The sequence below is a fragment of the Bombina bombina genome, chromosome 3 (assembly GCF_027579735.1).
Source record: "Bombina bombina isolate aBomBom1 chromosome 3, aBomBom1.pri, whole genome shotgun sequence".
Classification (NCBI taxonomy): Eukaryota; Metazoa; Chordata; class Amphibia; order Anura; family Bombinatoridae; genus Bombina; species Bombina bombina.
This window is the reverse complement of record NC_069501.1, coordinates 185,140,131-185,155,754: the sequence shown is the minus strand read 5'-3', so window position 1 is coordinate 185,155,754 and position 15,624 is coordinate 185,140,131. Positions and strand designations below refer to the sequence as shown.

Sequence of the window (15,624 nt, the reverse complement as noted above, 5' to 3'; positions counted from 1 at the left end):
AAAGTCTCAACTGTTTTTACTCTTTCACACTCCTGGCCCTGTGATTTACAGCATTTTGCAAAATGATTCCTTTTGTGACAAGTGTAGCAAACACCCAAATGCTGGGCATCTTTGAGGTGGGTGTACCCCATCACACCTAGGGCACACATTCCTTTTTTTGCTCAGACCATGCACTAGAGTGAGGTTTGTTCTTGCCGCCTCTAGTAGACTCTGCTTGGCTAGTGAGTGTGAGTTTGTACTATAAAGCATGAATAGTCTGGTAGGAACTTGCTGGTGTGTTTGTAGCCTTAATCTGAACCTGGGATTTAGTGGCTTCAGCAGCCTGACATATCTCCACTGCCTTTTATAGTGTAGGGTCAGTCTCTCTGAGGAAACGTTCTTTAAGTCTGGTATCAGTAACACTAAAAACTAAATTTGTCTCTTATCATGTTATCAAGTATTACACCAAACTGACAATCTCTGGCTTTTAGTCTGAGTCTGTCATATACCTTTCAATGCCCTGCCCCTCATAATGTGAATGTGACCAAAACTGATGTCTCTCAAACACAACATTTTTCTTTGGAGTAAAATGCTCCCTGAACAAAGTCAGCATTGAGTCTAAGATTCTTTCAGCAGGCAGGGCTGGTTCCAAAGTGTTGTAAATCTCTTGGCCTTACCCACCTAAAATATGCAGGGCTATGGCTATCTGAGTTTTCTGCTCTTTTTTTATAAAGTTCAACTGCCTCAGCATAATTTAAAAATCTTTGCTCCCATCTTATCCAGTTTTCACTTACATTTCCTGTGAATTGCAGATGATATGGTGCTCTGAACATCTCCATGCTGATGGTAGAGAAACTGTGAATAACTGTGAATAAAGTCCTTGTTACAATCCAGAGGTTAACTACAAACCACAGGGACCAGGTGCAAGAATCTAAGAAGCCCCCCCCCCACCCCTCCACCCCCCAAAAATGTAAATCAGATTACATGTCTACAAAAGGAGGTACCCTGTGCCCACAGTCTGTGAGATGGTCTGACCCCCCATTACTGTATATAGTGACACTGTTTAACCCACCAGTACTGTATATAGTGAGTCAGTCACACAGTCTATAATCTGCCAGTGAGATGGCTGGCCTTACCCTACCCACCCCAGTACTTTTTAAAGTGACCACAGTAGTCTGTGACATGGTCCAGCCCCCCCATACTGTATATAGTGGTACTGTATAGACTGACACTGTTTACCCCCCCCATGCTGTAGTAACAAGGTCTGTAATTTGCTGGTTCCACAAACATATACACACATACATACATAAATACACACATGTCACATACATACACACACACACACACACACACACAAACACACACATAAACACCAATGTGTAAAACAGAAACACTAACCTCTGTAGTCAGAGACACTAGTGAGGCATCATGTCACACTCACATGATATCAGTGCAGGCAGTGGCAGGTCAACGTTTTTTATTGAAAAAATTATTATTATTTTTTTTTTAAGCTGGGCTCCCACCCCCACCCCCAGTCGCAATTGCGACCTCTGCACCCCCTGTAGTTTCGTCCCTGTTACAATCTCTTTACTCAGATAAGTGACTTTTTCAGCACTTCTGACACCATGTCATGTTTCTTGTGTGGGTATTTAGCAGTATGAATAAGCACTACTTTATAGTAGGTAAACAGAGCAGGTCTTTATTCAGCTCAGATGTAAACAATAACAGATAACTGAACTAACTGAGAAACTAACATAAAGAAGATGGCTGCTGACCATATAGTTCCCTCCTAGTTCCAGAGTGTCTTTTCTCTTAAAGTAACAGTATACCACAAAGATTACAAGAAATCTTTTTAGAAACAAAAATGTTTGTTATCACATCAAGTAAGAGGGAGTCTTCTACAAGCATTGGCTTAAACTGATTATTATAGATATGTCAATTATTTCTGTCAACTTGGTTATTTTTGTAGCTGCCAGGGATTCTTCCCTCTCTCTGCAAATTTCAGAGAAGAGCCATATTTTTCTATACATTTAAAATAAAATGCAAGACATAGAAAGAAAATTGCATAAAATACACAAACCATCTTGTTCTCATTCTTTACTTTGATCATCATACTTTGATTTAAAATACATTAAAAAAAATAGTGACTCAGCTTGGAAGAGAAATCAATTATATTCCTAAATTCAAGCCTTCTTTATATCCAAGACACTCTTTAATGCATCTAAGGTAATGCTGCCCAGGGGAAAAATGTCTATTCTTCTGCTAAAATCCATGAATAATATTATCTAAAAATTAACTTATAATAAATGATTTAGCATCCAAGCTCTAGATTGTTTCTTTTTTAAATGTCACTTGAAAAAAAAAAAAAGACATCTTACCCGCAAGAATGAGTCGAGGGATCCATTTTCCATATATTCTACCACAATCATTACTGGCCGACCTGCAAACACAGCAACGATATTCATTAAGAAGATTAAAAGTGTATTAAAGGTTTGTTATACCTTTCCAGCTGTTATGGGAAGATTATCTGTATGACTTTAATGAAGTTCATATTTCTGTATACTACAGAGAATATTTTATAATAATGTATGGTTGTGTACATAGGGATTTACACACTGAGTACAATATTGCTTTTAACCTGAAAAAGAGCCATTGTCACAGACGTACCTATTGTGAGAAATGTCAGTTCATCCATCAACACAATAATATGCATCACTGTTAAAATCTTTTCAGTTGAAAAATAGAATACATCAGAAAAATCATTACAGAAAAATAGGTTTAGAAATACACTTGCGCTTTTTTTTTTTTTTTTTTTTTTTTAAATAATTTCTCACAGTTAGAAACTGCTCTATTAGTTTGTAACTGCGCAGAAAGTAATGGGCTATGCATTTTAATAAAATCAATGTTTATTATTATTATTATTTTTTTTTTTATTACTTTCAGTTATAACGTTTTTTTTTTTTTATAACATCTATTTTTCACCGAAAAACAATGAAAATGTATTCTGGGTAAAAAAGTAAAATAGGTAGGGAAATGATATTCTTACTAGGGTGTTGACCATCTATATTATTTTATATATATATATATATATATATATATATATATATATATATATATATATATATATATATATATATATATATATATACATATACAGTATATATAGTGAGAAAGGAATAAAAAAGCGCTGGGTAATGGGTATAGAGTTCCTCAGTATTAAAATATTTAAACAAAGAACACACTGTATTTCAAACAGCAGCTGCTGCCTAATAAGTATGGAGTGTATAGTCCCTCTACAATACACTTAATACTGAAATAAAGAAATAGGGTATCAAGAGTGTGGAGAGCACTTAGTATGAAAATACCTTAGTTCTCTGTATTTACAATTTATAACAACAACAGTATGGCTATCACATATATATAGAAACCTTATCACTATATGGTAAATTATTGGTCACTTTATAATTCACTATTGTAAAACAAGTGTTCATATGAGTCCATATCACAATAAAATATATGTATATAAAAATTCTTCGGACCTCGTTGGGGTTCCTACTTACATTCCTTACCCCCAATCTTATGAGGTAAGTGCCGCACAATGAGAGGGATCACCCATGTAGATCATAAAGTTCCCCGCTTCTTTGCTCCTTGAAGTTGGTAGAATGGTCTTTCAGGCCCCAATTCATTCCAATTATTTGTGGATCCTACAACAGCTGCCAACTTCAAGGAGCAAAGAAGCGGAGAACTTTATGATCTACATGGGTGATCCCTCTCATTGTGCGGCACTTACCTCATAAGATTGGGGGGTAAGGAATGTAAGTAGGAACCCCAACGGGGTCTTTTATTACTGTTCCCAACGTTTACTTTGGATGTCTCAGAAGAATTTTTATATACATATATTTTATTGTGATATGGACTCATATGAACACTTGTTTTACAATAGTGAATTATAAAGTGACCAATAATTTACCATATAGTGATAAGGCTTCTATATATATGTGATAGCCATACTGTTGTTGTTATAAATTGTAAATACAGAGAACTAAGTTATTTTCATACTAAGTGCTCTCCACACTCTTGATACCCTATATATATATATATATTTATATATATATATATATATATATATATACATACATATATACACACACACATACATACATATATACACACACATACATACATAAATGTTAGAGAGCTAGCTGATGTTAAAAACTTGCTTTTATGAATCTTTAAGTGCAGGGATAAAACTTTTTAATGGTAGTATCAATTTGTTTGCTTTAGTGAAGAAACTAATTGTAGCATACAAAAAAGTATTATTTTTTCATCAGTTTATGTCAACTCCATTCAATTACGATTAACAGGGCCGATTAACAAAGTGCAAGAAGAAAATGCTCTAATGCAGGGTTCTTCAAACCATGGGTCGGGACCCATTACTGGGTCACAACACCATGTTTACTGAGTTGGGACTTGTGTCTGTGTTGCAGGAGAGTGTGTGTATGTTTTGTAGGAGGATGTGTGTTTTGTAGCAGAGTGTGTGTGGTGTGTGTGTGTAGTAGAAGAGTTGTGAGGTGTGTGTGTGTGGTGTGTGTTTGTGTTGGGGGAGAGTGTGTGAGGTGTGTGTTTGTGTTGCAGGAGAGTGTGTGGTGTGTGTGGGTGTGTTATAGGAGAGTGTGTTTATGGTTTGTGTGTTGTAGGAGAGTTGTGAGGTGTGTGTTTGTGTGTGTGGTGTGTGTTTGTGTTGCAGGAGAGTATTGTGTATGTTTTGTAGGAGGATGTGTGTTTTGTAGCAGAGTGTGTGTGGTGTGTGTGTGTTGTAGAAGAGTTGTGAGTGTGTGCAGTGTATGTTTGTGTTGGAGGAGAGTGTGTGTGGTGTGTGTTTGTGTTGCAGGAGGGTGTGTGTGGTGTGTGGGTGTGTTGTAGGAGAGTGTGTTTGTGGTGTGTGTGTTGTAGGAGAGTTGTGAGGTGTGTGTGTGGTGTGTGTTTGTGTTGCAGGAGAGTGTTGTGTATGTTTTGTAGAAGGGTGTGTGTGTGTGTTGTAGCAGAGTGTGTGTGGTGTGTGTGTTGTAGGAGAGTTGTGAGGTGTGTGTGTTTGTGTTGCAGGAGAGTGTGTGTGGGTGTGTTGTAGCAGAGTGTGTGTGGTGTGTGTGTTGTAGGAGAGTTGTGAGGTGTGTGTTTGTGTTGCAGGAGAATGTGTGTGGGTGTGTTGTAGGAGAGTGTGTTTGTGTTACAAAATAGATTTTGACTGAACATAAGAAGTATCAAGTCTACCCATATTGCTTTCTGAACTAATTCATCTAATAAAAAATGAACTCCCTAACTTTGCTTGTCACTACTACCTCTAATGGCAGTCTGTTCTGTGCATCAAGCACCCTTTCTGATGTTATATTATTCAAATAGAACATATTTTAAAAAACTTTCCAATTACTTTTATTTTCTTGGTATTCTTTTTTGACAAAGAAGCAATGCACTAATCAGAGCTAGCTGAATACATTGTTAAGCCAATGATAAGAGGCACATATGTGCAGCCGTTAATTAGCAGCTACTCTACCTATATAGGCTTTTCAATAAAGGATAATAAAAGAACAAAGCAAATTAGTTTATAGAAGTACATTGAAAAGTTGTTTAAAATTGTATTCTCTTTCTGAATCGTGTATAACACTTTTGGGGTTTCATCTTCCTTTAAGGTACATTTTTTTGTCTCAAAAGAGTATGCATGCAGTAGCTCAAAGGGAAAAAAAAAACTAACTTAAAAAAAAAACTTTTTATGAAATACATCAGTATTCCTACCTATCTTCAGCTCATTTAATTTAAATGGTGCCCAGTTTGTCATTTTCCTCTATATTTAGAATATACCACTCTTGACTGTCTAGCATGTTTTAGCCTCTACATTTCTACTGGGATTTTGTCTTTCAGAGACCTAATTACTTGAACCTAATTTAGCACTGCCTGTAGCCCATTAGAAGAGATATCCAGTCAGTTCACACCAAGGTAAAAAAAAATTAGAGGTGTATATTTATGCTCCTTTAATGCACTTTGGAGTCCACATTTGTTTAAATTCCTTTATATTTATTTGTATTGCTTTAGACCAAAAAAGACCAGAAAAAAATTAAGAGGAAGATATTGAAAGCTCCCGAAATCCATTGTTAGTCCACAGAAATGTATTACTACTTAAAGGGATAGTAAAGTCCAAATTAAACTTTCATGATTCAGATAGGGCATGTCATTTTAAATAACTTTTTAATTTACTTTTATCATTAAATTTGCATTGTTCTCTTGGTATTCTTAGTTAAAAGCTAAACCTAGGTAGACTCATATGCTAATTTCTAAAACCTTGAAGGTGGCCTTTTATCTGAATGCATTTGACAGGTTTTCACAGCTAGAGGGTGATAGTTCATGTGTTTTATATAAAAAACATTGTGCTCATGCACGCAGAGTTATTTAAGAGTTAGCACTAATGAAATGTAAGTCTGTCAAAAGGTCTTAGAGAAGGAGGCAGTCTGCAGAAGCTTAGATGGAAGGTAATTACAGAGGTAAAAAAAAAACATTTTTGGTGTTTACTATCCCTTCAATACAATGTTGTTTCTATTTTGGTATATGAATCACTGGCCTAACATGACAGCTTCAATCAACATAAATAAAACTCTTCACAGTTTAGTCCAAACTACGAAAAATTCAGATCAATGTATTCCAACATATAATTTGCTTTAATACAATGCATACTGAACTGAAGCGTGCATTTTTCATCTATAACCTTTTACTATAATTGTTTCATTTCTTCTATATCATGACCATCAAATGCACAGGGACCACGCAGGTTAGATTTAAAGTAGATAAATGTAATATGTGTAACTAACAACTAGAGAAATTGTACAACCATTTTCTAATTCTGACCTGCAGGTCAACAATTTAACTAGCTGAAATGCCTGGAAACATTCTATCTAAAGTTTTGTAAATAAGTTCAAACCAGAAAGCAATTCTCTTCACTAACAGGCAATTAACTAAACACCTCCTGCGCAGGTCAAGCCAATACGTGCTGATTACCACCTTTAGGTTCTTTACAGTAATTGAGATCGCTGGAGTTGAAAGAAATTGCTTCTAATCACTATTTTGAAGAGGGCCTCCTGGATCAATGTCTGACTCAAACCCAAATAGTTTCTTTGACTCGTAACTGATAGCCAATCCTGATGATTACCAAGACTTCCTTTAAAGCAATCTACAAATTAACAACATTTCTCTTTTTTATTGAAAATTAAATAAACCTATAATTTTTAGATGCTAATTTATTATTTTGTAATAAATGAATTAAGCAATGAGAGCATAAAGTATGAAATAAGATCTTAACTGTAATTTTAAATGATGGGAAGTGAGCAACATTATGAATTGAATTTTTATAAGCCTCTCATTTAAAAACAATTCAATATTTAACTTAATTATTTTTTTAATTTTAAAGTAAATTGCTTCACAATATTTGAAATAAATTAAATTTAAAATGTTTAAAAGAAAAAAAAAGATTAGTGATTAAGATAATTTGTAACTAAAAAAAGCGGATGCCTTAGTACGGATTTAATTTATTATAGGTCAAAAGAACATTAAAGAAGTATACATATTAAATTATTTCCAAAGCACAGTTAAAAGAGCATTAATGTCTATAAAAAATATTTTTACACCACTCATGCAATCACTGGCTAGAATGTTGCAGGGTCAAAGTTTGTCGCAGAGGGAAAACACAATTTTAAAGAGTTAAAGAGGCACAGAACTGAAAATTAAACTTCATAATTTCATTTTTTTTATTTTTTTTTAAAAACATAATTTACTTCAAAAATTAAATGTATAGCCCTTTAATTTACAGGAAATGCTGGCAAAATAAATACAATATAGTATTGTGTTTTTATAGTAATTTGCAATGAAATTTCTATCTACCACAGGTATGTAGAACCCTTTCTTCTCATACAGCTCATTAGAACTGTTTATGCTCAGTTTTTTAAATTTATACAAAATGAAAATCTGTTTATATTAATATACAAACAGGTATACAATTACTAAAGGAATATAAAACAGTCTGTTTCATTGTTGTAATAAAAAAGGCACTAAGCAGTGGGTTATACTGGGGAAATTCAAATGCACTGGGTGGAAATTCAAACCCAGAGTCTGGAGTAAACTGCACTTGAGCAACTTTTTCTACACACAGCATTTGAGACACCGGGGTGAAGTAGCGTTTATCTGGATAGATCCAGTATAAAACCTTTCAAAAACTTACTTAGAAGCTTCCAGTTTAGCATTGTTGATGAGACTTGGCTGGGACACACAGTGAAAGGGGCTGAGGAAGCAGAAAGGGCAGACACCCCCTCCCCTGCATATGAAAAGACCCATTACACAAACAGGAGCAAGCAGGAGTCTGTAGACCTGGGCTTACATCTGATACTTGGGGCTTGGTTAGGAGTCGTAAAATCAGCACAATGTTATAAAAAACCCCATAAATTATGCTTACCTGATAATTTCATTTCCATCGAGGGGAGGAGAGTCCACGGCTTCATTAATTACTGTTGGGAATTAAGAACCTGGCCACCAGGAGGAGGCAGAGACACCCCAGCCAAAGGCTTAAATACCTCCCCCACTTCCCTCATCCCCCAGTCATTCTGCCAAGGGAACAAGAAACAGTAGGAGAAATTTCATAAATGTTGCCAGAAGATGAATTCAATTTAGGTCCGCCCATCAGAGATACGGGCGGGAGTCGTGGACTCTCCTCCCCTCGATGGAAATGAAATTATCAGGTAAGGATAATTTATGTTTTCCATCTAAAGGGGAGGAGAGTCCACGGCTTAAATTATTACTGTTGGGAACATATACCCAAGCTCTAGAGGACACTGAATGAAACCAGGAGGGTAAAAGGTGGACCCTAATCTGAGGGCACCACAGCCTGCAAAACCTTTCTCCCAAAAACAGCTTCTGCAGAAGCAAAAACGCCACATTTCTAAAACTTTGTAAAAGTGTGTAAGGAGGACCAGGTAGCCGCCATACAAATTTGCTCCATAGAGGCCTCATTCTTAAAGGCCCAAGACGAAGCCACAGCTCTAGTTGAATGAGTTGTGATCCTCTGAGGAGGCTTATGTCCCGCTGTCTCATAGGCCAAGTGAATCATGCTCCTCAACCAAAAGGACAAAGAAGTAGAAGAGGCTTTCTGCCCCTTGCGCTTCCCTGAATGCATCACAAAAAGAGATGTAGACTGTCTGAAATCCTTTGTAGCCTGAAAATAGAACTTTAAGGCATGAACCACATCCAGGTTATGAAGAAACCTCTCCTTAGAAGAAGAAGGGTTGGGACACAAACTATTTCCTGATTGATGTTAAGGTTAGACACAACCTTGGTAAGAAACCCCAAACCAATGCGAAGAACAGCCTTATCCACATGAAAAACCAGATAAGGAGGCTCACATTGCAAGGCAGCCAGTTCAGATACTCTGCGTGCCGATGCAATGGCCAACAGTAAGAGAATCTTCCAGGACAGAATCTTAATGTCAATGGAATGCATAGGCTCAAACCGAACCCTCTGTAATACCTTAAGGAACAAGTTTAAGATTGTCTAAAGACAGGCCTGATTCTAGACAGAGCCTGAACAAAAGATTGGATGTCAGGGAGCTCAGCGAGTCTCCTATGCAACAAGACTAATAATGCCGTAATCTGTCCCTTTAAGGAACTGGCGGAAAGATCCTTCTCCAAACCCTCTTGGAGAAAGGACAGCATCCTGGATACCTTCACCTTATGCCAAGGATATCCATGCTTCTCACACCAGGACAAGTCCTCAACACCTTATGGTAGATGTGATGAGTGACTGGCTTCCTTGCCTGAATTAGAGTATCAATCACACTTTCAGAAAAGCCTCTCTTGGCTAAAACTAGGTGTTCAATCTCCACCCAGTCAGCCTCAGAGAATCAAGATTTTGATGATGAAAATGGCCCTGTTCCAGCATCCCTGTGACAAGTTAACCTTTACAGCGGAGAGGATGACATCCCCACCAGATCCGCAAACCACATCCTCCACGGCCATGATGGAGCAATCAGAATGGCTGAAGCTTGCTCCTGTTTGATGCGTGCCACTACATGTGGTAGAAGTGATAACGGTGGAAAAATGTAAGCTAGGCTGAACCCCTAAGGCATTGCTAAGGCCTCTATCAGCTCTGCCTGGGGATCCCTGGACCTCGACCTGTATTGGGGTAGCTTGCAATTGAGTCTGGACGCCATGAGATCTATCTCCGGTGTTCCCCACCTGAGACAAATCTCTGCAAACACTTCCATCCCCAAGGATAGAAGGATTGCCTGCTGAGAAATTCTGCTTCCCAGTTGTCCACACCTGGAATGTGAATTGCTGAGAGCGAGCAGCTGTGGGATTCCGCCCACTCCAAGATCTGAGACACCTCCCTCATGGCTAGGGAGCTCCTCGTACCCCCCTGATGGTTGATGTAAGCCACCGAGGTAATGTTGTCAGTCTGGAATCTGATGAATCTGATGAAGCTGAGCGACCCCAGAGGAGGCCATGCCTTCAGAGACTCCTCCTGGGACCATTTTCCTTGTGCCATCCTGGCACCCCAAACAGCTCCCCATCCTGCCAGACTGGTGGTCACAATCTCCCAGGACATTCTCAAGAAGAATGTCCCCATGGACAGTTGCTCCGGATGAATCCACCAAGAGAGGGAGATCCGAGTCCGAGCATCCATGGATATCTGCTGTGATCACTATCTCAAAATGCACAATTAAAGAGGTCTGAGATGGAACCTGGCCAATGGAATGACGTCTATGCTGGAAACCATGAGTCCGATCATCTCCATACACTGAGCCACCAAGGGGCTTGCGGAGGACTGAAGGGCAAGACAAGAGTACACAATCTTTCTGTGTCGATGGTCTGTGAGAAATATTTTCATAGACATAGAGTCTATTATCGTGCCCAGGAATTCCACCCTGTTGCTGGGAACCAGGGATCTCTTTCCTGAGTTGATCTTCCAACCATGAGATTGGAGCAAAAGAAGAAGTGCCCTTGGATGATCCTCTGAGAGACTGAGCGACGGCACCTGGACTAGGATGTCATCCAGATAGGGTGCCACAGCAATGCCTCTGGCTCTGGCCACCGCAAGTAGCGCCCCCAGGCTCTCTGGGCCATCGCCAGGCCAAAGGGGAGGGCCACAAACTGGAAATGTTGGTCCAGAAACGCAAATCTTAGGAACTTGAAGTAGTCCCTGTGGATTGGCACATGAAGGTAAGCGTCCTTCAGGTCTATAGTTGTCATGAACTGCCCCTCTTGAACGAGGGGCAGAATAGATCTGATTGTTTCCATTTTGAACGATGGAACACTCAGAAACTTTTTTAAACACTTGAGGTCCAGAATCGGGCGGAACGTGCCCTCCTCCTTTGGAACCACAAAAAGATTTGAATAATACCCTAGACCCCTTTCTGCTAGGGGTACTGGTACGATATCACTGAGAGAGGAGAGATCCCTCACACACTCTAGAAAGTCCTCTCTCTTTTCTGGTCTTGAAGACAGGTTTGACAGGAGGAATCTGCCCCTGGGCGGATAGAATCTGAACCCTATCCTATAACCCTGGGTGACAACCTCCAGAACCCAAGGGTCCTGAATGTCCTGTAACAAGGCTTCTGAGGAGATAATCTGCCCCTACTTGGTCCAGAGACTGGTCATGACGATTTTTTCTCGGAGGGCTTCTTGCTCTGCTTAGACTTGTTTCAAGAATGAGCCAGCTTTCAAGTTCCCTTGGACTGGTCCGCTTTCACAGCAGGCTGCTGGCGCTGGGCCTTGTCCGTACGAAAGGGACGAAAAGTAGATCCTTTAGGCTTCGCATTCTTATCCTGCGGTAGGAAAGCTCCCTAGTCTCTCATAACCGCGGATATGATCAAATCCAATCCTGAACTGATCAGAATCTTTCCTTGAAAAGGCAGGGACAAAAGCCTCAACTTAGAGGTCATGTCCGCAGACCAAGACTTTAGCCACAGAGCTCTGCCAGCTAAAACTGAAAAACCTGACACCTTAGCGTTCAGGCGAATAATTTGCATATTGGCATCACAGATGAAAGAATTGGTGACCTTCAGCGCCTTAATCTTCTCTTGTATCTCGTTGATGGAAGTCTCCCTCTCGACCATTTCACACAGGGATTCACACCAATATGTTGCAGTTCCGGCAACCGTGGCTACGGCCGCTGCTGGCTGAAAAAGAAACCCTGTGTGTTGAAACATCTTCCTTAACATGTTTTCCAACTTTTTATCCATGGGCTCTTTAAACAACAAACTATCCTCCACTTCACGAGCGTGGAGATAGCACCATCCACCTTAGGGACAGTACACCACAGCTCAAGCTGAGAGTCCGGAACAGGGAACAGTTTCTTAAAGGAAGAAGTAGGGGAAAAGGAAGAACCTAATCACTCCCATTCATTCTTAATAATATTAGCCATCTTAACAGGAACCAGGAAGGTCTGAGGCACCAACCTTATAAAGTTTAGGAATTGCAGGTTCCTCCGGAAAGCTTCGGTTCCGGAACCTCCAGGGTAGTAAGCACTTGCTTCAACAAAAATTCTCTATCCTAAACCAAAAGTAAGGCTCCTCCACAGCTGGAGGTTTAGATGACATAGACTCTGACCCAGAAGGGGCCTCCTCTGAAAAGTCGGAGTTGGCCTCGTCATCGTATAACGCCTTTGATATTTCCATAGGCGTAGACAACCCCTGGGCTGGGCCGCCATTATATGCTCTATGCTTGTGCTTAGCAGAACGTGGTAAGGCATGGATCACTTTCGATACCGCCGTTTGCAGTTGATCCGCAAAATCTGACGGCCAACGAATCTCTCCCGCAGGAGTAATGGTTGGACCCTGGGGCGCTGCATGTGCAATTGGAGATGAATGCAGGGAATGCACCTCACGGGAGGGGGAACCCTCAGAGGTGGACGGCTCAGTAGTACTAGAAATCCGTTTACTTTTAGATGTTGTAACTTTATTAAGGCATGTGGAACATAATTGAGCAGGCTGTTATACCAGAACCTCCTCACAATAAACACAGGAATGAGACCTTGTTAAAGAGGGAGAACCCTCTAATGCGTCAAAGTCCTACATAGCTTGTGCTGTTATTACGGACTAGATTAATTTAATAATAGGCACCATTATAACCTCCAATGGCCGTGGCACTCACCACCTCCTATGACCCGGACTACAGAAACCGTGTTGTCTCCTGTGCCACTGATCAACAGAGTAAGAGAGATAGCCACACTCGGTCACATGGAATGCCTGGCAGGACCGCCCCTGCCTAAGGAGAAAAATGCGCCAAAAAAGGGCCGCATAATACTCCCGTAAGTCACCTGAAAGTTTCACACATTGCTAGAGCCTCATCCTGCACATAATGCAGCAATGACACAATAAACAATATCATGTATAAACCCCTCCTGTTCAATAATCCGCTTTCCAGGAATATTAACCCTTGATTCCTAAAAGATAAAAGGTGTCACACTGTGACCCTGTCTTCCGTGTTATTATTATGTAATACAAAATGAAACGATCTTACCAGAATCTACGCCATGGAACAGGAAAACGGCCCTTTAAGTGTGACAGGTTAATAGCCTCGCTGCTGACATGGACTTGAGTGTAAAAAGCAGGCAGCGAAACTCGTTAACACTGATTGCTTGTGGAGCTGTTAATATGAGTCGGGATAGTTTCACAGAAAGACTCTCCCTGCATCTCCAGACTCTAACTTTTACCCAGGCTCTCACTGAGAGGCTGACAGGACTACTTAAAACCCCAGTCCCAATGCTAAGAGTACTGCCCTCCATAAGAGACTACTTCTATGTTCAACACTTCTTTGCTGTCCTCCTGTGATGAAAGGCAAAGAATGACTGGGGGGATGAGGGAAGTGGTGGAGACCAGGTTCTTAATTCCCAACAGTAATGAATGAAGCCGTGGGCTCTCCTCCCCTTTAGATGGAAATAAGCAAAACTATACATTGTTACAAAAACACTACCAGATGGGATATATAAATGGATCATCTACAAAACATTTATCTGTTGTACAGTGTCCCTTTAGCAGAGATCATTACAATATTGCCAGGGTTTCACCCTGCTTTCATTTGTTATTTGCTACTGGCTGATATTTTTATTCAACCGTCTTTCTCTTCGGCTGATGCAGAGTTAGCAGTCCCTTTGCCTACTTTTATATTGCAAGGATGAAACCACTGATCTAATAAGGGTGAGGCTGTAAAGGAAACAGTTCTCAATTTGTATAAAGGCAATAATATTGCAACAAGTTTATTGACCATTTCCTCTGGAAATAAGGGCAAATCAGTCTTTTGTACAAACTAGCAACTGTTTTCCTTAACATCCTAAATCTTATTTGATCTGGAGGTGGTGGTTGGTTCTCTGCAGTAAACTTGAGGCAAGTCAGCTGAGGGATGGCTAACATGCTCAGCCTGCTTCATTAACATCAACTGGGGTCTTCACTTATGTGAGCCCCAAGGCAGAACATGCTGCGATTTGAGATATCTTTGCAGAAAATGCAGCATGTCTGCAGGAAGAATGGGACACATGCAAGAACTGATCCACATCAGGCTGTTCACAGTGCAGCCAGAGCAAATTGTTGTTTGAAGAGAACAGTACAATACGGAGCAGCACTGCAAAGCAGCAGTGCATTGATTGTTGATTGGCTTTCAGGGATTTTTTCAACTCCACCCCCTAACTTTTCCTGGTCTGCAAAGCAGTGACTCCTGAATGTAAGATGTTCTTGTGAGCAATGCACCTTTTTTATTACTACATTTTTACTTTATAATGATGTGATGTTAGACAAAGAGATTACAGAACAAATTTATTCAAGAGAAATTTTAATAATATAACAATTTTTTTTTCTCTGCACCCAATTTCAAAGCAATTTTTAACTGCTGCAATATATAACAACACTTTATCGTTTTGTTTTCCTATTAATCAACACCTTGCAATTGAGCATTTCCTTTAGTGTAATTTTTGTTTATTTTTTTTTTCACAACGAGCTGCAAAGAAATGAAAATCTAATCACAGAAAGTGAAGAGAGTTCTGCCTCTGGACATCTGAGTTTGGTTTGTACAGAGAATCTTCTTTTTTAAATAAGTCATATTATTAAAGCAGTCTCTTTTGTTTTCGTGTTTGTAGCATATTTTTTTCATTAGGGAGGGCAAGGGAGAAAAATAATTATTTAAAGGCACATGAAACCCTAAACATTTATTTCACGGATCAGATAGAACATACAATTTTAAACAACTTTCCCATTTACTTCTGTTATCAAATTTAATAATTCTCTTGGCATCAATTGTTAAAGGGGCAGAAATAGACTAATGGGACCTTGCTCAACAAATGTCAAGAGGCATATTTGCGAAGTTATTAATCAGCTCAGTAGTTCATAGCAAGGGTACCATGAGTAAAAAGTTAATTAGATAAAATAATTACATTTGAGAGTAGCTTAAAATTGTATGTTCTATCTGAATCATGAAAGAAAATAATTGTGAGTTTCATGTCGCTTTAACAAAAAAACATTGACCTCCCTTGATATTTACATTTTGGACACCATTATTAGCAATGCAATTAATAACCCCTGATTGAAAGCACTGAATACTGAGTGATTTTAAGTGTAACAGATCC

General features: G+C 39.3%; 1 protein-coding gene across 1 annotated transcript in view; it reads right to left on the bottom strand.

Annotated features, from left to right (window-relative positions):
• The window catches only part of EPHA6 (EPH receptor A6), a 1,448,913-nt gene that overhangs the window by 288,810 nt on the left and 1,144,479 nt on the right, over positions 1-15,624 (bottom strand). Inside the window, exon 11 of the mRNA XM_053706041.1 lies at positions 2,358-2,419. Coding sequence (XP_053562016.1) covers positions 2,358-2,419 — 62 coding nt within the window. The remainder of the gene's footprint in view (positions 1-2,357; positions 2,420-15,624) is intronic.